We start from the raw sequence: 27,388 nt of genomic DNA on the forward strand, positions 1-27,388 counted from the left end.
AAGGGATCCTTTTTCTGACAATAACAAGAACTCTGCACCAGATTTTGGGTCCAGATTGCTCTGGGTGTTTCTCTGCGACAGCTGCAAGGTGTCTTCAGCTACAACACAATAAAAGGATGGGACAATCCAAGGGAGTTGCATACTGTCCTGGGACAAGCCCTGGGCAGGCCTGGTGTGAGTCTGTCCCTGGTACATGACAGCACATCAGCCTGTCCCCAGGCAGGGTGTATGGTGGTCATATGAGGCATCAGGTTGCAGCTGTGTGGGCCACCCTTGAGGCATCTCCATTTTGTCTGGTATTTCATCATATAAATACTTTGGCAAGCGAGGGACTGAGCCCTGTCGCAGACTGTGCCTCTCCCAGAGTAGGCATGGTGAGTGCTCATGGCTAGAGTGAAGAGAAGCCTGGCTATGCATTAGAAGGTCTCTGGGTTGTCTCTGTAGCCCCTTTGGATGGTAACAATATTGTTTGGGATATTGTCTAAACATAGTAAAAGCCCTAATAACTGGCAATGTGCGATCTGCTTTGTGTTGAGGGGCACTAAATCTGAACATGACCAAAATATACATTTCAAAGCCCTGTTCCTGCTTGGGCAGAGGTGCATCCCATAGTTTGTGCGACACTGACAAGAGGCCATTGTGCTACATCTGCTCCAGTGCCTGGACAGCAAGTGACAGCCATGAACAAGCTGCTTTGCACAACAAAGAAAATCCTGTGAAAACCATTTTAGAAGCTTGAAACAGGACTGAGATTAGAGATACAATGATTTCAGTATGTACAACAGATGGAGACTTTAGAGAATGGAGCCACTAATCTATGGATTACAGACTCCTTAATTATTAACTAACATTTACCATTTATGAGAGGCACTTCCACCAATGGAGGGATCTTGCAGGTCAGTGCTCAAGAACTGAATGTCATTTTAGGGATAACTAGGGAAAGCACAGAGATTGGAAAATGTCACAGTACCATCTTCTTGCTCATTTGTATCTTCAAATGCTGCATAGAGTTCTGGTTCACTGCAGATCTTGAAACTTGGACATGTCTGGTGGGCTTGATGTGCACTCAAAGGCAGGACCCCAGCTGCACTAAACAGGCTCCTCCACACCAGGCACTCCCTTGGGGATGGATTGGCTGTCAGTCAGTCACATTTCTCAACATAAAGAGGGAGTAACGAATCTTCAGCACCTCCAAATGCAAACCTCGACATTGACCATAATACTAATCCCAGTACAGTCCCATTGAACCGAGTTCTGGTCCTTGGAGCAGATGAAAACACTATTCCCACTCTTTGTACCTAATTTTGTCCCAGTCAGTTACATAACAAACCATATACCTAGATGTACAGAGCCCACAAAACTAGCTCTACACTTAACTGACACCTTTGAGCCCTGGGACACAAGAACTAAAAGCAATCAGCAACCAAGCAGGTGACCCCATTGTCATGGGCCAAACAAGGGTCATCTATAAATTAAGGTCAGCAACTCTTTTATTCCAGATCCCTAACCCTAAGAATCCTAATCCACACTGCCAGCCCGTCCCTGTGTCATTTGTTGTTTCCAGATCTAGCTACATGATAATGACTGGGAGAGAGAACAGCTTTGGCACCGATGAATCTGGAGCACCTGCCTAGAACCAGCAGGGCTTTGAGTCCAGAGCCCTAACTGAGACCCTGTCACCAATCTTACTTCCTGTCATACCTAAATTAATGATAACTCTTTGGTTTACTTCTGGCCTTATACTATACCAACCTACCTTGTAAAATGCAGAAGTTCACCTAATGCTGTAAATTGCCCAAATTCCCCAGCTGCCTCAGACAGAGGAAAAACACCCATATTTGAGCCACATAAGGCACAATCAGAGAAACAAACCCACTCAGTTAAGTTCTGAGTCCCCAAGCGAGCGAAACAAACTCTCTCGTGCTGGGGTATCAGCTGCTGACTCTCAAGTGCTTTAAATGCTTAGGTCTTGAGCAGACCATTTCCTTTAATAACAAATGGTTATAAAAATTCAGTAAGGATCATCTTCAGTAAGATCCTTCTGCAGTAAGGATCAGTGACTCATTAATTCTGATTTCTTTACAATAGCCATAGTTATGTGCATTCAGAGATTTGAATGGAACTGGAAGTCTTTTGTTTGTACATTCTTTGTTTTCAAGCATCCCAGAAGTTAAGTCATGTTAACGTGACACAAAATATACTTTACAAAACAAGATTATTATTCTGCTTTGCATGGTCCAGGGGAAACATAACGACCTTCACTTCCTGGAGACAGATAAAGGAGGTCTGAGAGCTGGCAGAAGACAACATATTTCAACAACAGTTTCCAAGTTAGGGATGTGAATTCCTGACCAGGCATGCAGAAAATACAACTGGATGTTTTTTAGGATTAATGGAGAGACTACACTGAAAAAGAAGGTGGGAAAATGATTTGGAAGTGCTCAGCACACAAGAAAATCAGTCTGTTTTCATTAGTCATCTAAAATAGATTTTTATGAATGGAAGCCAAGGAAATTCTTGGATTCAAGATCATTCTGACAAGTAGCACTGGATGCAGTTATATTTTAGGTCCTGAGTTTGCAAGCTGTGATACTCTCTCTAATTTAAATCCAGAGAAATATACTAAACTACAAAAATATCATTAGTCATCAGTGTAGAATGTGTGAAACAGTTTTTCAGGATGAGAACCTGTCATCGTTTAACCCAAAGTACCATGCAGCTGCTTGCTCACTCCTCCACCAGCAGGATTGGGAAGAGAATCAGAAGGGTAAAAGACAGAGAACTCATGGGTTGAGATAAAGACACTTTAATAGGTAAAGCAAAAACTGCATACACAAGCAAAACAAAACAAGGAATTAATTAACTGTTTCCCAAGGGCCGGCAGGTGTTCAGCCACCTCCAGGAGAGCGGCGCCCCACCACACGTAACGGTTACTTCGGAAGACAAAGACCATCATTCCAAATGTCCCCCCTTCCTCCTTCTTCCCCCCATGTTAGATACCGAGCATGACATCCTCTTGTATGGAATATCCCTTTGGTCAGTTCAGGTCACCTGTCCTGCCTGTGTCTCCTCCCAACCCCCCATGCACTCCTAACTTCCTTGCCATTGTGGCCATATAAAAAACAGAAAAGGCTTTAGCTCTGTGTAAGCCCTGTTCAGCAATAACAAAAACGTCTCTATAGTATGAACCCTGTGTTCAGCACAAATCCAAAACATAGCCCTGTGAAGAAAATTAACTCTACCCCAGCTGAAACCAACACAGAACCACAGCATCTTAGAACCACAGCAATTCTCTCAGTCAGCATGTTTTAGGGCTTTCCTTGCCATGCTCCCAGCAATGCTTCCTCGGTCTCACACCATTCACTGATGCCTGCACTGTCCTCAGCACTCCACTTTGGGTTGTTCCATAGCTGCCCTTATTGTTAGAACTCTGCTGGGAAAATCTGAACCTCGCTGGTCCTTTCCTTATTGTTGTGGAAAGTGCTTTGTAATACTCAAAGGAGAAATGTGAATGCTTTAGAAACGATTACTATTCAAGTTTCAAACAAAGTAAAGTACAGAAAAATTACAGAAAAGGTACACACTCCTTAACAGGACTAATGCACACATGTTACATGTCTATAAGACAAGCCAGAGGAGAGCAGTGGGCTGCTATGTGAGCTGGAGTTCGGTCCCCCTGCAGCATTAGGAGTTCCAGAGGTGATGCTGGGAAAGCCCTCTGTGTAAACCTCTTCATCCAGAACCAACTCTCAAACCAGACTCTTGGGTTTGGATACAGATAGAAAGCATTGGTGCTAAACTTTCCCTGTCACTTCTGAGAATTAAGAATAGGTAAGAACAGCAAAATCTACCAAGTATTATAGTAAAAAGACAACGACCTACAGAAGTTTGGACTTCTTTGTATATGAAACAGAGAACTTTTAAAGTGACCAGTTCCACCAAGATCCTTCTTTAAGGCCCAGGTAAGCCAGCCAGTACAATTACAATTGCTTAACTGATACAGGCTCTGAAAAGAATTCAAGCATTCCAGCTTGGCAGGAAAGACAAGTCTCTGTTTTTACATTCTCAGCACAGAAACTTCCAGAGGTTACCATGGTATCTGTTACTTGGATTTTTATCAGCTAGCCTAGTCACTGAATGAAGGATTTGAATATTCTGATGATGGATGGCCACTTAGTCTAAATCTGTAAGAACAAACCATGGATATGGTACCTAACACTGTTCAACCTGCACCTAACCTGCACAAATGTGTGGGTGACACACACAGGCTCTCAATTCTGTATCAACGTATACATCAAAAATAATGGAAAGGTAAATCACTAACAGTGAATCAGAAGGGCCACAATGCAAAAGTAACCTGCCATGTTCTTAGCCATGTTCTACCAAGAGAAATCTTACTCCATAGCAATAGAAGTACAGGGAAAAGGAAAAGGATTTTAGTTTCACAGAATGTGAGTGGTTCATTTGGCAGTTGTGGGTCTGAAATTCTTAAAATTATGTATGTTTTATGGATGCATAAAAACTGCATTGCAGTTAAGGCATTAGCACATCTGGGGTACAGACTGATTTCAGTCTCAGGCATTCAAATAACAGATACAACATTCATATGCTTTCATAGGGAAATTACTAACAAACTGCCTTTCACAATTTCCCAATCCAAAACACCTTACTGTGTTTTGAAAGTTCACAGCAATTAATGCTGATAACTCACCCATGCTCTGGAAAGGGCCAACATCAAAATGCTGCAATTTGACCTTGGGTTCCAGCCTCTCCATCAAGAAGGGATCTGGCTCGCTATCTGTTCACTGTCTCACTCTTTGGTCTTTATTTTTTCATACTTAGTAAAATTCATAAAGCAGTGACACTCAGCACAATGGAATTTTGTGGTGCACAATTCCCTATTAGACAGCCTGCAGTCTGATGAGTCATCTCAGCTCTTTCCACCACTGTCTGCCCAAGGTGTGGCACTCACAGCCCACTGGTTTAGAAGTAAAAAGCAGCTGAGATGAAAGAACCAAGACTGAAGTTAGGAAAAGCCTCTTCATCCTGACCAAAGGTGGGTATAAGCATACAGACAAAACCTTGATTTTAATTTAGTGTCTGTGCAACACAGTAATCCCATAAGGTAAGGTGAGGATTTCCCTGGGAAATAGCGATGAAGGGTGGTCTGAAACTGGCACAACCTGCTCTTCTCAACCTTTAGGTCTGTCATGGGCTGACACTGACCATGACGTGGCAGGATATATTTGGGATTAAGTCCCCCTTTTCCATGTGACCTCTTCCAGGTGTATTTGATGCAGCTGAGATTGGGTTCTGGCCTTCAGACAGAGTCTTGGGTTTCACATCAGCAGCTGAAAAAGAGTTGAGGGAACAACCAGTTCCAAGACTGCTTGCAAAAGAGTGGTCTTACAAAGGAGTGGAGGGTAGGCTGTGTTTGGGTGATGGACTTTGGTAGTACAGAAGCCTTTTTCTACTATTCCCTGGAAAAGGGGGACTGTAAGCTGCGCTTGCTTTTCCCTAGGACATACTTAGCGAGCAACACAGATGGACATTATCTATTTTTATCTATTTTAACATCTGTGTGGAAGGGATAGCCCACCAGTCCTTAATGGTAGGATAATTTGACAGTGATTTCAAAGGAGCATTTGGTGGGACAGTGAGTACAGACTGAACACAATTTCTAACATCACTAGGCAAGCGGACCAGGATCTTCAGTCACAGCCTGGTTCCTGCAGTACTTAGAGAGCTTCTTTCGTGCATTATACCAGGGCGTGCAGGGCCATGACAAAAAATGCACAAATGGCAGCTCTGTCTCCTTCACCAGCCTGAACAAAGTATATTTGACTGCTTGCTTCCTCACAGTCACAAGGAACCACATAAACAAACAAGCAAACATAGTACCTTTAAATCCACTGTAATTCTACTCTGCTGACATCTAATTACTCATTATAGGCTTGTAATCACTGGCACATAATCACTAATTATCTCTAGATACACCACCTGTTTTTGCATCAGTGTGCTCTCCTGAAGCCACAGGTAGAGAGGTTGAAGGCAAGGACACTTCAGGTCTGCAATGGCTGATTAGGTCAAGTGCAACACCATGGAAACAAGGAAATCTCAGCTTAGTCCTCCAATTAGTTTCTGGGAATAAAAGCAGGCACAGAGGAGAGTAGCTGGTGATCCCTAAGATAAACTGGAATGAGAGCGAGTCGCAACAGCAGATCTGCTTGGAAGCAAGTCAGCATTTGCCATCACAACAGAGGCCAAACACAGAGTAAGACCAGCCAATCCAAGCTTCACATCTTAGGGAAGATGCCAGATGATGCCATACAAGAAGCAGGGAACAAACAGGACCAGGTGAAAAGAGACTGATTTTGAGAGGCAGAACATGAACGCAGAGGAAGTGGGCTGACTGCTCTTGAAGTGAATCTGGTGACACACATCTGGCAGAATATTCTGGGCTTCAAACTACACAGAATGTGTATTTTCTTACATAAATCCATTCCATCCAGGCCCTAAGGGTCCATACCACACCAAGCCAGACAGCTGTTAGAGTGGCTAAAATCTCACCATTCCTGAAACTGTGATCCTGAAGATACCCATTGACATGCAAACAACAGAAGATGTCTACAAGGTTACTTAGTTGTTCCTAGAAATCTGGAGTTATATCTCTGGGTTGCTCCATCTTAATGAAAGGTGGCTGGAGCTCACCTGATGTGCAGAACCTCCAGAGTCACCACCCGTTCCTCCTTGTTAAATCAGGTGGGCCCAGTGGACTCTAGCCAGGCTGGAATACTTGGGGTTTCATACTGATGCCAAACCTGTGCTTCTGACCTTCTTGAAAACATTGCTTCTTCTGCCTTGTGAGAGCTTTATCTCTGGTGTCTTTTGACCCCAACAACTTTGTAACTGAGTGATTCAGTTTGCATCTAACTGCAAGGCCGGCAGTGCCACGGGAGTTCCTTCAACGCCGAGAAGATAGTAGTCTTTCTTTGGAGGACCTGGTGAGGGAGAAGGAGAGTCCAGATTCCCCACAGAAAAAACTTTCAGAACTCTTTTTCCACAGTTACTATTTCTTAACATTTTGACTAGCAGCTCATTTCAGGAGGAAAAATTACCCCATGTGTTGAAATACTGGAATTTTCCATAGGGTTTTGCTCAGCACTAAACAAATCTGGGAGCAAAAAGCATTACTGCATTTCAGAAATATTCTTGGAATAACTGAGCACAGAAGATTATAACTTCCAGCTGCTTATCGGATTTGTGGTCTCTGTTAGTATGACAGACTGGCAGCATGCTGAAGTCAGGCTGTGTGTGTTGCCTGAAGTTACTCCCTCCAACAATACAATAGCATTCTGCAGTAGAAATTACCACACTATTAACCCACTCTCCCTGTGGCTTTGACATGAAATACCGAACAAGCTTTTGACAGAGTCAAATGCTTTGCCTTTCTGAGTCTGAAGTGCTTTGGCTTTGGTAAAGGATTTCACCAAGGACAACATCCTGCACACAGCAGTTCCCCAGTGACTGATATGCAGAGCAGCCTGGAGGATTACAAAGGTCTGTCTCATCTTCTAACATGGTATGTCTGAAAGTTTAGAAACTGGAGTGTGGTGATGGAGGCATCAGCCACTGGCCCTCCCCAGCTGATTGAGATAGCAGGCTCATCAGTCACCTGCCCTTCATAAACATGCAATTTCTTGGAGAACAAAAGAGCCCAGCCATCCCTGACCTCTGCTTCTAAATGTAAGTGGGACAATCAGATTTTCTTGGCTCTTTCACTGTTTCTTCTGCATTTGTACTTAGCCTGACTTTCCCTGAGGCACATGAAAGGCAGTGCCGGGGGCTGTCCTGACACTGCTGCAAGAACGATAGTAGAACACCCCTGTTTATCTGGCAGCCTCCAAAACAGGAAACATGCTTGTAAATCATGACTGCAGAGTATGAGCAGGCAGCTCTAAGTTTGCATGAAACAAGACAACTAGAACTTACTTCATCATTGCAACTTATCATGCATGTAATAAAGGGATGCAGTTTTATCAAATCCTGTAGGAATTAGAAGAAATCAGTGTTAACCTGTTACTACCACTGCCCTGCTGCTTCTCCAGCTGAACCCACAGACCTTAGAAGAAAACGAGCTATGAAAGCTGATATGCATTTATCCTGCTCACCATGTTATGTGGTTGTTATATCCTTTTCACACACAATCAAAGATCTGCTGCCTCCAGACCCACAGAAAATCAGTGTAAAACCATTCTGTATGGATCTCACATCAAGGAAGGAAATGTCCTCACTCAGGACATAGCTCAAGCTTGTCAGCATTGGTGAAGGAAGGGGTCAAATCCCACCTAATGTCAACAGTCTGCTTCCTTCAAATAATACAAAATGCTTTGAGTCTAATGAGCATTGTAGTCACAGCTATGGAGCCTGAGATGTTTCCTGGTGTAATGAGCAACTTCCAGTGACACAGGAAGCATTACGTGAACAAGATGACATGATCTGGGACACGCTTCATTCTTTTAAACCATTTTCTATTTTTATTACTGGAAGAATGATGTTGCACAAAGCATCTGGGAGCTGGGAACCAGCACAGAAGTTTGCCAGCAGAAGATGCAGAGTATTACCAATTAAGAAACTGCGCACTGCCCTGACAAATGGAAAATAAATTAGCAAAGCCATCAGAAAATACCCATCAGAGGACAACTGTGCCTTGGCAGTTGCAGGCAAGATGACCTAATTTGACTTCTCTGTCAATACCTTTGCTATTTGAATGATTCAGTTGGCAATTTACATTCATCTTCAAGCATTTAAAAGATAACAGTAAGTTTGACAGTCTCATGGAGAAAATGCTTGATAAAGTTACACGACACCTTGTGCCTCTCACTAGATACTCTGTGGCTCGGGCTGTCGGCATTTAGAGCCTGCGATTCCCCACAGAGGCTCTGACAGGGACCCCAGCTGGTGCTCTGGCAGCAACCAATGAGGACAAAGAAAACCAGCACTGGGGTTTTGAGAGCACAGAACAAGGAAACCTGCACCCCAGACAGGGTGATTATGTCCCATCTTATTAACTAATCCTTTTGCAGAAAGGGATTTGCTTAAAGACCACTTCCCAGAAGGCTGCATGATTCCCCCATTCATAACCAGTGCGGCTCACCTTATAACATGACTGATTTCCATTTCTCAGTGTGCCTTAAACAGTTCTTACTCAACTAGAAAGACATGAATCAGGAGCTTGCCACTACAGAACTTCCCATAAAATAAATGCTGTTTTTTAGATCAGAAGAGCAGCCTATTTCTGTTCCTTCATTATACCAACCAGCAATGCCCATCTGGCGGGCTCAGCTCAGATTCCTGACCCACGAGGACCAGCACTCCTGTTCTGGGGTCAGGATGTGAACCCAGCTCTTGAGCAAAGGAAACCCTTGCAGGACTGATGGTTGGCTCTGATGGGTCCTGTGGCAGCACAAGGCACATGAGCTCACATGCCTACCATCTCCATCTTCCCTGGGCTCAGGCAGGAGAAACAGCCTTACCACTGGATCTCCTCCCTGATCTCTATCTTCCATCTACTTTGTACAGAGAAGTGAGAAGAGAGCTGGTTTGCCAGCAGGGTTTGAAATTGCACCACTCATGACTGTTTGCCTGACAGACATTTACTTAACTACAGGGGCAGACATTTTGTCATTGTATAATTAAAAGCTTCACATTTGATCCAAGATATACATATACAGAAATAAAAATAATGCATTCTGATGGGCTTGAAAGCAACTATGCAGTGAACACACACTGAACACAAACTTCCATTTTCATGGTATTCTTGAACTAGTAGCCTTACAACACCTAACAAAAAAGACCTTAAAAGTGAATGGCAATTTAAAAAGTAAAAATCAAGTATTGTCTTTTATAAAGTGAATGATTTTCATTGAAAGTCAGATTTTAAAGCCTTCACTTCCCAGAAGAGCCTCGTACTCCTTTACTGATGCAGATAATTTCAGTGCAACCATCTACGCAGCAAGGCACTAGGAAAGATAAACACTGGAATCAGGATTTAAATAAATATTGCTATTAAAGTACAGTGCTGAAACTTTTGCACATTTGCAGAATCAGACAAAGGCCAGGCCCCGTTCCAGAGAATTTTAATTCCCCATAAAGTTGCACAGCCATACAGAGACGTCCCAACCAAAACAACGAGTTCACTCTAACTTAACTGTGGTTAGTGCACACAGGCACAAGGCAGCCTGCAGTGCAGGGGCACACTGTTCTTCCCAGGAAAGGCTCACTCCTCATGTGCTATTGCTTGGCCCTGAGGAGGCAGGGACTCAGCTCACCAGCCACCAGCTCTGAGATCAGCACATCCCACTCACGAGAGGGGCAGAAGCTGTCTGAGAGGGGGTTTCATCTTCTACTCAGTGAATCCCACTTGCAGTAGGAGGAGGATAAATTCCTTTATGCTAAGGCAGTCCCTTAGGAAGGTAAAGACCTGGTGGGCAGCCACTTTGTGTGCATTTGCTTGGCCAGTACTGGTGGTCTTGATGCTAAGCATCCAGTTACAGAGGAGGAGCATTTGCCAGGAGAATAGGAGTAGGAAAAAACTCTAGAACAAACCTGTTCTGGCTATTTTGAAGGGATACTTCCTTCCCTAGCTGCCAGCCACTGCTGCTGCCCCTGCACCTGAAACATGACAGCACTGGGCTCTTCTCCTGTCACATCCTGGTCAGGTGGAGGCGGGGCTCTGGTGCAGGCATGACACTCATGGTGCTGAGCATCATGAAGCCACAATGCTGGGGCAGCTGCATATTAGAGTTCACGTAAGAACCCAAGAACAACCAAATGCAACCCTCTCTGGTGCTGCTTTAGAGAAAGAAAGGACGGACACTGATGAGTATTTCACTGTGCTGTGTAACACAAAGCTTTTAAAGTAACTCTTCCAAGTTTGCAGACACAGTCTGTTTATATTTAGTGCATCCTCTCTTCTCCCAACTCTTTAGACCTGAATAATTAGTCAAAAATTCAAGTTACTGTAGATTATTTCACTTAGATGGAGAAAAAACGGACCCAGTTAATGACACTGGTACAAGTCCTGTTACAAAAGCAGGCTGTTTCCCAGCGTGCAAAAGGAGGGAATTGGTCCCAAACCATTTCCTCCCACATAGCCTCAAGCCTTAGTCAGCCAATGCCCCGAGACTGCCTCTCCAGGCTTAATCACAGGGTCATTTTTCTCCACGATGGGTCAGGCTCCATGCGGGTTTTCCTTAAGAACCACCAGTTCTCGGAGAGATAATGGCACTGCTTTGTTTTTACAGAAAAGGTTGGAAAAAGCATGACTGACAACATCTCGTAACATAAAAATGTAGTTTGAGAAATGACTTGACAGGATGTTGAACACAGGTACCATGTACACTTGTTCTAGATAAAGAAATGAGCACTTGGCAAAACAATTTTAGTCAAAGCTCCAGTTTTGGTGCTCACGATATATTTCACAGGCTAGTACTGTTAAACAGCCATTAGCATTTGTAAGACCCAGTCTTGGCTGTCCCTTTGTCCTTTGGGCCTCCAGTACTTTTGAAATGAAGTTGCAACAGAGCTCTCAAAGAAACAGCTTAGACTAGCCAACACACGAAGCTTTTTTGTGCGGCCGGTCTGGTGTTTTTTGTGACAGGAACACCCGTGCTCGCGTTTGGGAGCAGTGAAGACTTCGTGCAGTGGATATTGCTTGTGTCTGGCTCTAGCGTCCACCTAACCGCAGTGCCTCTGCAGGGACCACGGCCCAAGCAGAATGAGGTACGGCCCAGGGCTTGTGAGCAAACGCTGGTTTGTGGGCAGCGCCCACGCACCGGTGGGGGAAAACTGACACGCGGCTATTGCGGCTGCTGTCGGGGCTGCTGCCGATGCGTCCGGGCACAGCCCATCTACCGAGCGCCCCACATGGTCAGCAGCGAGGCACTCCCGTGTGTCCGCTCCATCCTCACGGCTGGAGCGTGCCGCGAACGCGGCCGGTGGCAGCTCCCCGCAGCGAGCCGGACAACCGGAGAACGCCGGAGGTGACCCCGGCTCCGGCCGAGCGGCATCCACTCTTGCCCCACCGCCCCTCAGCCTCACGTCGGGTCCGCCCCGCCCCGCCCCGAGCCCGCGGCCCAGTCCCGCCCCGTCCCGCCCCGTCCATCCCGTCCTGGCGGCGCGGCGGGGATGGCGGCGGACGGGCGGCGCGACGATGAGGAGCTGCCGGTGTACCTGGCGCGGCCCGGCTCGGCGGCGGTGCCTCGTCAGAAGCGCGGGGGGCTCTTCTGCAGCGTCGAGGGCGCCTTTGAAAGCAAGACCCTCGACTTTGGGGCACTGCGCGTTGGGCAGCGCCGCGCCCCGCCGCCCACCCGCCCCGGCCCCGACCCCGACCCTCCGCCCGGCGCGGCCCCCGGCTCCGGCCCGACCGCTGGCGACCTCCGCGCTGCCTCCGGCGAAGAGCGGCTCCAGGACCCAGCCCCCGCGGACGACGGGGTAGGGGCCAGCGGCGTGGCGGGGCTGGGCCGGGACCGGGGCAGCGGGCGCGGGCCCCGGGGCGGGGTCTCGGAGGGCGGTGCGGAGCCGCGGGTGGGTTCCGCCGCTGCTCGCCCCCGGGGCTGGCCCTGGAGGAGCCGCTGGTGGTGCCGCGGTGGCTTCTCCGCCCCGGCTTCCCGCAGCGTCCCCCGCCGCCCCCGCGGCAAGGCAGCGTCGCGGTCGTTCCCAGTGCGCGGAGCTCCGTCCGCCGAGCGGGATGTCGGCGGTCTGACCGCGGCACCGGGAGAGTCAGAGCCGCTGGCTTGGTTTGCTGCAGTGGCTCTTTTGTACTTGTATGAAAGAATACCTGCTCCCGCGCTACCCAACATGGAAAACAAACCAAAAAAACCTGGGGGTTTTGGAGCTGTTGCTCCAAACCAGGCAGATCCTTATCTCTCACGGATACAAACCAGAAGTACCACACCAGCAGTGGGGGGACGGCACTGGAAGTGGCAGTGTTGAAGGTATCACCAGGCACAAAGTTTCTCAACTTACACCGAAGTGAAAGTGATAAACTAATCCATCCAGCTCCACAGCGTAGTCCTTCTGCTGGAGGGTGAGATGGCTTGCTGTGCTGGTTCTGGTCCTACTTGCACTAGCAGTTGGGCAAGAAGATGATTAAGTTAATAGTGTTGGGTGAATGTCATGGTTGGGATTTCAGTGGTCCCGTGGTTCATTTTTGTATCAGGCAAGTAAGGCCATTTGCTGCTGTTGGTCAATAAGTTTGTTAGGGGCTGAACTTTTTAACAGCTGTCTTAAGGTCACTCTTTTTTAACCGTGAACAGGGGCAACACCCCCTCGCCGTCCTTCCGCCCCCCCCCCCCTTTTGAACATGGAATGAAAAATCACCTGCATGTCAGCACAAAGAGATGGAGTGGTTGTCTTGGGGTTCTGCAGAAACTTCCACTTGGGCCTGGAGTGCAAACGCTGATAAACAGCAGACATCTGTGATCTGGAGGCCTAACCTCACCAGCTTGAGCCTAGTGGAAGCACAGCAGTGAACTGCGATGACTTGGCCTGTCTTGGTTTTGGGGAAAAGCATCAGGCTGTCCTAAGTGTCTTCTGTAGGAATGTCTAGCTAGGCAATGCTTATTTTGAGCTGTCTTCATTGCACTTTAATTTCTTCAGCCTCTGCTTTTTGGTTTCTTACTGGCATGCTTCTCGGTTCATGTTCTTGAGCTTTGCTCCTTTACAGCAGTTTTACAGAGTCCGGAACAAAATTAACATTATCCTGTCAGTACCAACCTTGTCCACATGGTTTAAGTAGCAGCTGCAGAACTGACCACTGCGTTAACAATTTAATGCTGCTGCTTGTTGGAAAAGAAGCTGAAGCTCCTGACAGCCTGTCTGCACGTTTTGCTGTGGGCTTTTCTTTATTAGCTGTGCCAAAAATTCAAAAAAGTCTTCTTCCCTTTTAAGGTCTTATGTAGACCCTTATCTCTGGTGTTTTGTAGCTGAGGATTTCCTTCAGCTGCTCCTCTCTTCCTGATGATTTCTACCTCTAGATTTCTTCCTCCAAGGCCTTCAGCTGATAAGCATCAGGAACCAAATCCCTTTTATCTGCACATCTTGCCTAAGAGGGTGGGCAACTTCATACATGTGTTTTTCTGTGTGCATGGCTAGAAGGAATTGTATGACTTGGTATTGTGACTTTCAAGCTTTGGGGTGTCCGAAAATAGGACAGTCCAATGGGAAATGAATTGTGCACACTGAGCCCCACTGCCTGCACAGCCATGGGGAATTTGCCTGTGTTGGACTCTGCAGACTTGGGACACACAAAGGCACTTTTGTCAAGGCAAATTGAACTTTGAATAATTTCACAGATTAAGAAACACAGAGAGAGCTCAAGTCATCTACTCTTGCCCAAGCAACTTGTTTGTTAGAGAAGCTGAAAGTACGAGACTTGCCTGTGCCCAGGGCAACAGACAGAGATCTGTCTTCTAATTTTTGCAGTGAACAGTTTTTTGGAAGTACAACAGACCAATACACCTTGTTTGTTTGTGGGTTTTTTTGTTGTTGTTGTTTTGTGGGGGTTTTTTTTTCCTATAATGACGTTAATTACAATTAAAGCACCAACATTTCTACAGGGAGACAACTGTAGTGAATAAATGCATGGTGATAACACGTGGTGTCATGCAGCTGGACAGCATAATACAGACCCAGGCACATGGTCCAACCTCACTTTGTTTTATCACAGAGTCTATTGGAAGGACAAAACTGGGCTGTATATTGAGGTGCATTGAAGTCATAGTGGGGATATAGCTCAGAGCAGTTGGGAGCTGTGCCTTTGCTCTGTCAGTGGAACTTTGAGCTTTGCGGTGGATTTAGGGACCGAGAGTGACAGTCGTTAGGGTAGGGGCTAGGAGGACTACTGTGGAGGCTGCGGCTATGGGGGGCTGCCTTCTGTGGGCTGGTGGGCTGCCTGGGGAACAAGAGATGTGCCTTTCAGGTGCTCTTTGCTCAAAGCAGGAGGTCCCTTTCCCTGCTACTAAGTTCTGCTGCAGCAAGAGTTGTTGTTGCACAACACTTAAGATTTGGAGGAACAACGCTGGAGGGCCAGATTCAGTGCTGATCTGGCCTATTCATAGAGACCATTTTTAACAAGAGTGATTTAACTCAGTGCAGGTTTTATCAGTAATAGCCAGTGTGGACTCTGCCCTTGTGAAGTGTCCTGCAGTTTTCTTTGAGAGTTGTCATGCTATTTGTTTAGCCAGAGTGGATTACTATGTTCACTTTACTACCATGAAGTAAAAAGAGAGTTTCTCTGTAGATCACAGACACCCTCCACCCCACAGACATCCTGTGGCCCGGATGTTCACGGAGGGCTGGTGATGTGTGAATAGGTACTAGAGAGCTGCAGTACTGGGCATCTGCAGAGGCAGCAGGGCTTTGAGAAGCAGAGAAGGAGCCTTACACTTTGTGCCTGGTGCCTGGGAAGGTCAACCAGAAGCCTGTAGAGGCCTTGTCCATGTCCCTCTCACTGCTCAGCCATGCAGAGACCCTGGATTTTCATCTTCCTGTCCAGTCATACAGGCAGGAGCACGTGGTGCTATCCCCCAGATGTTTTGTCTGTCTGTCCTTCTGCGTGGTTCTGCAGCTAAGTTGTCATTTCCAAGGCAACTGGCTTGGAAACAAACATGGGACTGTGGCTTTACTGCAGGCTGGAGCAGCTCTGTTGGCTGGGGAGGAAGGGGAAAAGGAACGTAAGGGAAACTAGCGGGCAGTGAAAGCAGGCGAAGAGTTTGCCCCCTCCAGAAGACCAGCAGGAGCCAGTCCTTGGCTTTTTCCTGCAGTCAGCCAGTGTCACACATGTCTGATTGTGTGATACCAATCAATATAGATTAGATATCAACTTGTCATACACCCTGGAAATACAGACAGGGCTGCCTCAAATGGAGAACAAAGCTTGGACTAACTTGATTCTCTCTTCGTTTTCCTGACACTTGTAAAATGTGCTCTGACTTCAGCATTCAGCTTTTTGGTTTCCAATGCCAGTAATTTATAGCAGGAACACCAAGCCAACGGCAGTCTGTGCCTCACAAGGCAACTTGGCGCAATCTGAAGTTGCAGTTGTGCACTGCCTTTAGCACAGTTTAAAATCCTGAATTTGAGGATGGGATCCTAAAGCACTTTGATAGCATTAATTCATCACCTCAGTATCACCCCATTGAGCATCTGTGTTTTGGTTTTACTTGTTCTTTTTATGAAAGAATAATTTTGAGTTACATTATTTCTGTTACTTTTACAAACAATAGGAACAAATCCAACCACTGAACTAGTTCCCACAAAACAAACACAACAGTTAAACTTGCGTTACAGTTCATGGAGTTGAATGCTAAATATTCAGGTCTTTATTGAAAAAACTCCCACATGTATGTGTTTGTGTTTTTTAAGAAATCTGATGCCTGAAGCACAGCAATAAGAGTCAGTTCTTTGGCTGCTCATGCTAGGACAGAGGTTATTGCCAGCACTTACACAAAACTGCTGAGTTTGTTATCCCACCCCCCTGTGTAAGAAGACAGATATTGGATTCCATGGGAGTTATGCAGTAGGCCTAGATTTCCAGAGAAATTAGGGATTCAGTTGAAGAGTTCCTGCTTGCTGCAAAGAGCTTGTGTTTTATCACAAAACTTACCCTAGCATGGAAGTAGTTTGATTTTTCACACTGCCTTGTGGCAGTAGTCGTTGGTTTCCTTCTGTCCTCGTTCTCAGCTCAGCGTGGTCAAGGCTTTGGAAATGGCTGGCCCCAGTATGTGGGCAGTCCAGTGGGAACAGGGAGCTGGCTGGCAGGACTGGCCTCTGGGGTACCTGGCCACTTCATCTGGGGCACTGAGGTGGGAGGCCAATCTTGCAGTGCCAGAGCTTTGCTATGATGCTGTGAGTGTTATTTTGGGCTGATATGATCTTGAAAACCTTATGCTCTTCCCAGGACATGTTGGTCTTTATGGAATTATTAAGCAGGAAAGAAACTGGGTTTTGCAGCCAGGTGTAAAAGAGAGAGCCAGCCCCGAATTGACGCAGCCTGTTCTCAGCCTGCTTGAAGCAGATATCCCCAGAAACATGGCAGGGGCTCAGGACAGATTGCTGGCACGACCTGCCAGAGGAGGGTTTCTGTTGGTATCTTTCTTTAGTGCCATGACCCCGATGTTGAGAGGGATTCTGGTCTGGTGGTTTAAAAGGGGCTCATAAGCAGGGCAAGGAGTTCTTTTCTACATCCATGATAGGGTTTATAATGCTCTTTACCTTTGTAAAATAATGCCCCAGGAGACTTGTTTAAAATGAAAACCCAGTGATATTTTTTCTCCACATTGAACAATTAATAGTAGAAAGTGGCCATGGTACATTTTAGGGGAGCAGTGGGCCTAACCAAGCATGCCATGAAGTACCACATGCAAGATTCTCTAGTGATAGCCCATTGTAGCAGGTAGGAGAGGTGATGCTTTTTTTTATACTGTATATGTTTTCTGAGGTTGTCAGAAAACACAGAAAGGCCTCACCTGGTTCTTCATCAGGAAAGAGCTGTTTCCAGGAGCAGCTTCCAGCGTAGCTGTGGTTAGCTTCTCCTGTGGTCCACAGGCGAGCTGTGGGCTCACTCAGTGCTCTGGTGGGGAGTGCCACAAGGAAAACACCTGCAGCAGGACATGGCAGCAGTGATGCAGCAGCATCTCTCTTCTGACATGGCTGGTGAGGCCCAGCAGGGTACGAGGAGCCTCTGTCCCTGTCACACCACAGTAGGAGGAGGCAGAGGGATGAAGTGGCATCTGTGGTCCTGACATGGGTTTTGAAGAGGTGTCACCTCTTGGCAGGTAGTAGTCAATCCACAAACATATTTTGGGAGCCAAACTAACTGCATGGGCCATGTGGACGTGGTTCTTGTTCTCACAAATTTGTGTGATATTTGAGATTTGCAAGACAAGGCTCACTGCTTTCTCATTTGGAAGAGGCTTTGTTGTTGGAAACTCCTCTAAACATTTTTTATTAACATAGTTTAAAGTGTCAAATGCAAACTTCAGTAGGTTTAAATTGAAATTAAACATTGTGGTTTGGCTGCAGCAAAATAGTTGGTTCTGTCTAAAATAATCTTTTCCTTTTCTTTTTATCTAAGATGTTAGTACCTCCAGCAGGCCAGGACTGCCCGGCTCTGCCTGCCCAGACTGGAGAAGTGTTTGTCTCCGATATGTGCAGCCACAAGGTGGACCAGCTTTTGGAGGCTTTTGTTTCCCGATGGGTGGTGCCTTGCCAGATGCTGAGACATGGCTCTTTCAGGAGGATTCAGTGCAGTCCTGAGGTGGTCACTCAGAGTTGTGCTGCCCTGCTCAGGGAGGGCAGGGGGTGCTTTGTGGTGCTCATGCTGCTTTCCTTTTGCAGGAAGGTTTTTCTTGCCATCCTGTCCAAGCAGCTGAAGTCCCACAGTGGCTGGGCAGTGGCCAACTGGCGGCACCCTCCACACCAGACACATAGGTTGAGGCAGCCAGAAGAAGCAGAGCACTTGTGTTTGAAGGGAGGGGACCCTGAAATGATCTTGGCCCTGTGTGCACCCTGTTAGCTGGGATGCCTGCGCCGGAGTGGGAGCTTGGAATTGGTTTGGCAGATATGGTTCCACAGGAAAATTGCGTGGGGCTTAAAGGGAGGGCGCATGACTTGTTTAGCGGGGAGCTGTCTGCATCTGTGCTGGAAGTGACTCTTCTCCCGTATCTTTAGTGACCTGAAAGAAGAGGTACAGCATGTGTGCAGGTGACAGTGATGTTGTGAATATCAGTTGGGAAGGGACTATCCTGATGTGGTGTGGAAGGCTCAGAGACATGAGCCAGGAGGGACAAAAAGAGATTCAGCTCAAAAGTACAAGCAAACAGACCTAGGGAAAGACTGTAAAGTGTTGGTGCCATTGCAAGTGGCAACAAAACCAGGGAGGTTTTGTGATGAGACCCAGAAAAGTAATTTCCTATGTGTGGTCTGCTCTTCAGAGATGGTCCAGGTGAGAACAAACCTGGTCACTGACAGCCCTAATCATGAGGAAAACCATGGCGGAGACCATCCGGAGCTACATGTGCTCTGTTGATTTATTTCAGGCAAAAGATTTCCCTACATGGACATCGTCACCTCTGCTAAGAGGTGGAAAGCAGAGAAGGTTGATTTTTCTGCTGGGGAGCAGTTGTTGCAGGTGGCTGGAGTAAGTGGGAGAAAGAAACAAAACCCAAACATGTCAGCAGACTTCCTGGAGACAGGGTTGAGAAGCTGGAAATTACAGCTGGACCTTGGCTTGTTCAGCTGGGCTGGCTCTCGGCTGTGGGTTCGATCCAGCAGCATCTTTTCCATTGCCCTCCTGGAAACAGCTGAGCTCCATTTTACAGCACATAGATTTGAATCCAGTATCAGATGTTTCTGTACAGCTCGGGGTGGGGGGTGGGGTGGGGGGGGAAGTCATACTAAGCAGGGGGTTCAGACCTTCCTAGTTCTTGCTCTGCATGTTAAAGGGAACTAGATGGATGCCTGTGTTTTAGGGACTCAGGCTGACCCATCTCTGCTGGGATGGAACTGAGTTGTTCCAGTAGAAATACAGAAGCTCTTGTGCAGCCAAAGCTCATGCCACAAAAGGAGCCACGAGTGAAGCGGGAGCCATGTCCCTGCAGACTTGGCATTGGCGTATTGCCAGGGATGGCCTTCTGGGTGAGCAGGCTCTTCCAGCCCAGGTGCAGCAGGAAGAGGGAGGGATGCCACGGCCTGCAGCATGAACATTTTCATTGTGCCTTTTGAGGGAGGAACTGGAAAGAGGTGATTTCTCCAGCAGAGCTGTCAGGGGTGAAACCTGTCAGCTGGTCACTGCTGCTGCTGGCAGCGGTGCTGAACAGAGGGACAGGGGCCCCAGCAGTGACCAGTCCCATAGTGTGCTGGGCCAGCCCCCACGGCTTGCAGCTCCCTCCCAGTCCTGGCCTCATATGGGTCACTGAGCCAGCCCAGCCCCAGGAGAGGAAAAACACTTGTGGAGCCTCCCAGCTCAAGGGCACTTCATTGCTCTGCAGGATCAGGCTAAAATTGAATTAATTGGCCTTGAAGCAGCAGTCACTTGTGTACACATATTAGTGTATTCCATTTGACATGTTTGGTTTCAACATCATTTATTTCTGGCAAAGAGAAGAAACAGCCTCTCCCTTGCCAGGACACCTTCTCTTTGTGCCTGCGGGATGCAGGAACTGTTCTGGGTGCATGGGACTTCCCACTTTGGTGCAGGGATGGTGTTTCTGTCCCTTGGATTCACTGCCTCTGAGGTAACTTAACCCCTGAAAACTCCTCTGCTAGGAGAGCAGAAGGATGGTTCCATGCAAAGAGTATATATGGGGAGGAGGAGATTATATGCATGGGGACAGGTTGGCCTGGCAAATCTGCTGAACATTATGTTTGAGCCCAGATTGTTTCATGACTGGTGATATTCACTGAACATTGGTTGTGCCTGTATAAGAGTCATTGGCCACAGACACATAGGGCTGGTGGGATCTGCTTTTGTCCTTTGCATTAGAGCTGGGTCCAGGAGCCTCCTGGTCGCCACAGAGGGGGTTTGAGCCAGGCCGCTGAGTGCTGGTGGGCCACAGTCAGAGATGGATCTGTTTTGGTGCCAAAGTCCTTGCAGCAGCATGGGCCTTCTATTCTGTGTTCACATCACTGGTGCTCCTCACCCTGCTTCTGTCACTTGTGGCTGTCCACAAATATCTGCTGCCATGAGGAGGTTTTGAGCTCTGAGGATTGCCATTTTAAGTAACTTTCAAATTGACCATGCTTCTCATAGAGGGTATTTTGAAGCATATGAGTACTCACACACTGCACCTGGAAGAGATCCTATGGAAAAAGTTTTTTTCTGTTTTGAATGTTTGGGCCCAGGGCAGGGTGTTTGATTGTATTTGCATGAGTGTCACATAGCAACCGTGAGGAAAGCACATCTCTTCAAACGAGGGGTCTGAAGTCACTGTGGCTGGCCAGCATCCAGGGGGCTGATGCAAGCTTGGCTCTTGAAACTGTCCAAGTGTTGAAGTCAGCAGCATCTGCATAGTCATTTATCTATTATTAACTAATTAACTGCTGCTCTTTCTGTTACTGAATCTAGACAAAGTTAATGTGGCACCACCAGGCATGGGGATACTCATAAACTTTCCAGAAAATGCATGAGTGAAGTTTTGAGAGGTTAGGTGATAGAAGTTGAGGCTCTTTCTCACCTCCCAGCCCCTGCCAGTGTAATTTCAGTAGAGACCAGGACCTGTTCTTGAAGCATTGCAGTCGTGTGACAAGAGCAGTGCGATCTGGTACCTGATCTTCTCCCCACAGGCTTCTTAGTTGCAGAGGCTCTGGCACAGCACTGCTCCCCCATTCGCTGCCTGGTGCTTGCAGACATCCCCTGCCCATGGATCTGCCATGGAGGGGAAGGTTTCCAACTGTCTCTTGCTGACTGCAGGGGTACAGCAGCTCACCAGCAGTGGCATAGGGGCTGGGACAGGCAAACAGAAAGGCCAAGCAGCCCTTGCAATTAGTCAATATTCTCACAGTCCTGGTAGTAGTAAGTAAGTTGTTGAGCATCTGCTGACTTTGACTTCAAACTGGTGAAAGGTTTTTGGGTTTAGAATCCAGTAAAACTATCCAAGAACTTCAGCAGAAGCACACAGAATAAGAGACTCAGTGGGTAATAAAAGCTTTAGGTTGGGTTCCTGCAGAGCACGTGGTACTGACAGTCCACACTGCTGTCACCCACTTCTCCCAGGGCTTTGTAGCAGTCACAGTTGGCTGTAGTGTCAGGGGTTGTGCTGTGAGATGGCTCTGCGTGTGCATGCACTGGTGAGCAGGGTGCTTGTCAGGCCCCTGATGCTATTGTTAGGTTCTAGTTCAGAAAGCAAACTGGAGAGAGGGTTTGGGTGTTGGTCACCCAGGTCAGATGTCTTGTTTTTCTGACAGGAAGTAGAAATTGGATTTACAGCAATGTCTGTGCCAAGTGTGGCTGGAGGATTTTCCTAGTGGAGCTGCCTGGCAGTAGGGTCTGTAGGAACATCTTGCTGATGGCGTTCAAAGCTCTGCACGTGAGTGGAGTCACAGCTCTGTAAAGAGGCCTGGAAGAGAAAGCAAGGTTCAGGCTGGCCATGTTTCTTAGGACCTGCTGGAAGCACAGTGGATTGTGGCAAGCAGGAATGGGTAGACGAGTTCATCCCATTGTGGTACAGTTCTTGCTGGTGTGGTCCTGGCCAGCTGTGGGCCAGGCTCAGCATCATCTGTTTCAGCACACACTGGGTACTTGTAAACAATTCCACCATTTAAACCTTCCTACCAAAGTCACAGGAGAGGAAAGGGAAGAAGTCCTTGGAAGAGTCCTTGCCAGCACTCGTAGTGTTTGCATGGCATGTAGGATTCCCGAAGCCAGTTGTGTGGTGTATTTTATTATTTTTTAATGTTTCCAATTCTTGTGCATGTGAAAGAAAGTTTGAGGTGATACAGGTGCGTGCCAGCAGCCCGAGACAGCCTGGTCTGTTACAGACCTCGTTCATTGTGCTTGCCAGTGTTACATGGAAAGTCTTGGCCAGCACAGAGCCCTGGTTGTGGCTGCTCCCATGGGCTGTCCCCGCAGGCTGCATGCAGACGCAGACCGGGCAGCGTCGGTGCCCGGGGTCGGTGCCGGCACCTGCCGGGCGGGGCGGGGCGGGGCGGGGCGCGCCCTGCTCGGGGCCCGGGCGCCCCCTGGCGGCGGCGGGCGGCGCGGTGGGCGGGGCGGGCAGGGCCGTCCCGGTGCGGCGGGCGCGGGCTCCGTCTCGCCTTTGTGAGGAGCGGCGCGGAGGCAGAACGGGCGGCGGCGGGTCGGGCCGAACCGGGCGGCGTCATGTCGTACCAGGGCAAGAAGAACATCCCGCGCATCACGGTGGGTGCGGCGGGCGGCCGGGACAGGGCGCCCCGTGGGGCGGGGGGAAGCTCGGTGCCGGCGTCCGGCGTTGCGGGTCGGAGCGGGGCGGCGGCGGCGCGCAGACAAAGAGCCGCCGCCTGCGCAGGTGCCCCGGCTCCGCCGGTGAGCTGAGCTGGGCAGAGCCCGCGGCCCCGCGGGCGTAGCCCGGGCTGGAGAGTCAACGGTGGCCGGTGCCCGGCGGTACCCGATGCCGGTGGGGAGTTCTCCCCGGGCGGGGCCGGAGGGGGCGGGCGGCTGCCCCGGCTTCCCGCAGGGCGTTCCCCCCTCTCGGTGTCCCCGCCGAGCAGCTCCTCGATCTCGCCGCATCAGGTGCGGCGGTGCCGCTGCAGCGCTCAGGGACCCGTCTGCCCCGGCCCGCCCGGGAGAGGGGGCGGCTAGTGGGTTGGCCCTGAAGCTGCGGGAGCCCCGGTCCCACCGGTGTCCTGCCGTTCCGCTCCCTCTGAGGCTTTCCTGCTCTGATCTCTGCCGTGGCAGCCCTCTGCTCCAGGGCTCGCCCTGCGGAGGCCGCAGAAGGTTTGTTCCTGGGAAGGCAATCTGGTCTTTCATCTTGTTGGTTTTCCACTGGCTTCGTAGCTCCTGATTTTTCTATTGAGGACAGCTCTGGTCCTCTGAAGAAAAAGGAAAAGCAAAGCACTTGACTTCCATTATTCTTTTGCATGTACAAATGTGAACAAATGCTCCCAAAGAAGCAGTAAGATCTCGACCACTATAAAGAGAAATTCCTTTGTGAGCCTAGATTCAGTTGCTTTCACAAGCAATATTATGGCTTTACACATCTTGCCTTTCCTGTGTCCTTAGACTGCCATGAAGACACCCCAACTGCTGCTGCAGGTGGGATTTCTCCCATTCTCTGGGGCTTTTTCTTTATGATATGCTTTATCAATATGCAGGGCTTGTGCCTGCTCCTCTGGTATCCAATGGGAGCTCTCTCACCTCAATGGTAACAAAATCTCCCAAGCTGCTCGATTTATCCCTATTAAATCCTTTCCTTTTCTGCTGAAGCTGAAAATGCTGCAGGCATATGGTGTCTGTGTCACTGATGTTACAGGTAGCTCTCTCCTCTGACTTCTACAGCTTGAGGATGACCCTCCATGACTCACTGGCCCTATTCTGCAGCATTATCATATTCCGGCTGGACTGGAAGACATGGCCATGGAATTCTGGTCAAATGATCAGGGGACTCAGAGGCAGCAATGAAGTGAAGTCAGGTGACGGGTGGTCTCCTCTGTTTTAGTATGGAGTGGCAGAAATAAAAGCTCAGCTCCAGTGTCTCCTTTTTCACCGATTGTGCCCCCCTCCCTGGACACTGTTGACATTGTTTATTCCTCCTTTCTAGATTTCTGCCCCAGAATCTTCTTGCATGTCAGTACAGGTAGCAGCTGATGGGGATGGTAGATTGTCACCTAAGCTATGTTTGTTAGTAGAGAGAGGTCTGAGAGTGTGTTGTCCCATTACCTTTAAAGCATCTAAAGCATTGTATTTGAGGTGGGGGAGTACTGGAGCATGAGAGCATACAGACAATAATAGAAGCCACTTCCCCAGGCAGGTAACTCACCTTTAGATCTCAGGGCTGATAGCACTGAAGCAGGGACAGAGCTCACAAACAAGAGGAGCAGTGCCTTCCTTGCTTCTTTCACCCCAGCAATGGGCAGGTTGGGCTTTCATGAAGGCTATATTAGAAAACTGGGTATCTGTACTTCCAACAGCTATTGTTTCAACTGCCTAATGTGTTTCTGGAGATGCAGAAACACTCCCTCCTGGTTCCTCTTGTACTCAGCAGTGCTGCAGTCAGTATTTGTAGTTGGTTTCTGCCAGTAACATCTGAAAAACCACAGCTTGCCTATTGTGTCTGCAGCAGTTTCTTATGTTTTCTAGGACAGCCATTTTAGTGGAGAGGCCAGCATCACGAGTGACTGGTGCATATGTTAGTGTGAGATAAATTTCTGTGCAAATTATTCCCAACATGAGTTGTAAAAAGCCTGGTCAAAAGCTGTGTGTGGCAGCATGACTGTAGTCACTGATGGAAGACTGGGAAGTACAGGCGTGTCTGTCAGTTGCGCAGAGGAGAAAACACCGGGAGGGGAGGTTAGCCAAAGCTTTGGCTTTCTCAGTGATGGCTCCATCAGCTTGGTATGGATGTGTTGCTCTTCACTGCCTCGTGTTGTGCACCATGCATCAGAGACCACTAAATGTGGTATTACTTTCCACATGTGTGCTGATGCTGGGGTGCCCAGCTCAGGGGAATAGTAATTTCAGATCTTGTGTGTCTGTTGAGAGACTTTTTATTGGTTCCTTTTTTTAGCTGTTTGGAAAAGTAATCGAAGTATTTCCCCTCTTGCTGTCCACAGTATGGTTTTCTGCAGAAAGAGAGGTGGAAGACTAAAATCTTGTCCTGATTTCACAAAATACCTGTTAACAGAACTGTTGGCTGAGTCAAAATTACTCAGTCTTTGTCCTTTTGTCATAAAATCCTTTCCTAGGCCAGGTAGACTGGAGATCCCATATTTTTTTCTTGTTGTGAGCCATGGCCTCCCCAATCCCCCTGCAGGAGCCCACATACACCATCTCTGTGGTGTCTCTGCCACCTCTAAAAACAAGGAGGTCTGTATGGGGATGGCCAGTATGTTGTATCAGGTACAAGTGGGGAGGAAAGCCTCAGTTGCTGACTAGACAGATTTTGGTAAACTGGTAGCTGTTGTTATGTCAGTTCTTAGCCACAGACCGCGGGGAATGTAGCTGGCAGCTAACTATCTCTCCCTGTGACTCTAGCCAGGGGTTCTTCCATGCTGTTGTGTGGTACATTAGTAAGGAGGAAACATGAGCTTCTGATGAAACACCACTGCAATTAGTGTCTCTTCTTTTACAAGGGAAAAAGCAGTAAAACCATACACCTGCTTCTGTGCTCCCCTAATTATGCCCTTGTGCTTTGTTAACGAGGTGAACACTGTTCTTGGCTGGGTTCAGCAGCCTTCTGGAAGTGCTGCCTGCCTTTCTTTCTGCAGCATCACTCTGAAAAATGTTAAGAGACTACCTCATAGTTTGGGGTCTCAAAATGACCAGATAATGCTTAAGGGCATCAGGAGCAGAGTGTGGGCATGAGGGAATGGGTAGTGGGTTTGAAGGCTTGATCCCAAATGCAAACAGGCAGAGGGACAGGGAGAGTTCTGCATAAAGGCTTACCAGCATGGAGAGGTATTGAGGGCTGGTGGTGAATCCAGAAGGTTTTGGCAGAGCTGAGCTGGAGGGAAGCTCCTGTCTTGTCCTCATAGGCATCCCTTGTGGCTGCAGAAATGGATCCTCACAGAAAGCACCACACCGGTGACAGATGAGCTGTCACTGGCTGCCTGAGTACTTTGGAGGCACTGTCAGCAGTGGAGGTCAGGCCAATGACAGGTCAGTGCCAGCGGTCAGGCAGAGCCACGTGCAGCCACGGTCTGCACAGCATCTCACACTCACTGCTGCTTCGGTGCCCTTTGCTCAGAGGCTGTGCTGGGCAGTGGCCGGGGCTCAGGCACTGGCTGCTCCCTCCCTGGCCATGCCCTCGTGGCTCCCGATGCAGGAGGGCTTTTCCCTCTGCTGACAGTGGCTGATGACACAGCCTGACCCTGTCTGGCAGGAGCTGAGGTGGGTGTGCAGAGGCACAGTGAGCCCTGATAGGGGAACAGTGCATTTATTGTGGTCTGGGGCTGCTCTGGGAGCGTGCGTTGCAGAAGCCTGGCTATTAAATTAGACTTGTTTCCTCATAACTGTTTCATTCTCTTCCTTTCTTCTTCTCCTGCCTCTTGACACCTGGGTGCACTCCGGAAGGATGCCAGAGCCTGTAGGCGTGTCACTTGGATTTTCCTTATTCAACTTTGTTGCATTTTTTCCTTGCAGTCAGTGGGTGGGGGCTGGTGCAGTTCCTTCACTGTGGGGTGGGCACGATGGGTTCTAGAAGTGCCTGATCTCCTGAGTGGATGCCTTGTTTGTGCTTCAGCCACTGTGGATCTCTCAATTTTGTGTACTAAGAGAGTTAGCACTGAGCAGCCCTTCACATCTGCCGCAGAATAACCACTTGTGAGTGTGGAGCAGGCATATTTCCTGAGCTCATATTAACAGTTTATTCAGTAATTGTCAATGCGACTGTCTCCTGCCCCTGTGCTGCCTGTGCCTGACTCCCTTGGCTTCCTCTTGTCTGATGCACAGGGAAGGGCAGGCCAGAATCAGTATTTGCTGGTGCTCCCACACTCTAGTGAGAACCAGCTCCAGGAATTCAGGAGGGCAAGACAAAAATGAAATGGAGGGCTGTTAGTGGATCTGGGCAGGGAGACTTTTTTTCTTACCTTGTTTGTGCTCAGGGTCCTCAGCCTCAAAGCTGAGCATTGCCCAGCATGTGCCCCATGGGGAGAGGTGTAGCACTGCCGTGCTCTGGCCCAAGAACCTGGG

The 27,388-nt window shown here is 48.4% G+C and overlaps 1 protein-coding gene across 2 annotated transcripts in view; it reads left to right on the plus strand.

Annotated features, from left to right (window-relative positions):
* Positions 1-12,155: 12,155 nt before the first annotated feature.
* Positions 12,156-27,388, plus strand: part of DPYSL3 (dihydropyrimidinase like 3) — a 31,998-nt gene continuing 16,765 nt past the window's right edge. The window contains exon 1 of one of the 2 annotated variants that reach the window (XM_039559741.1): positions 12,156-12,495. In XM_039559741.1, coding sequence (XP_039415675.1) covers positions 12,190-12,495 — 306 coding nt within the window. In that variant the 5' untranslated portion in view covers positions 12,156-12,189. Of the gene's footprint in view, positions 12,496-22,780; positions 22,922-27,388 lie in introns of those variants that run through there. The other variant, XM_039559742.1, reaches the window with a different exon arrangement.

The sequence above is a fragment of the Corvus cornix genome, chromosome 13, assembly GCF_000738735.6.
Source record: "Corvus cornix cornix isolate S_Up_H32 chromosome 13, ASM73873v5, whole genome shotgun sequence".
In the NCBI taxonomy this organism is placed as follows: Eukaryota; Metazoa; Chordata; class Aves; order Passeriformes; family Corvidae; genus Corvus; species Corvus cornix.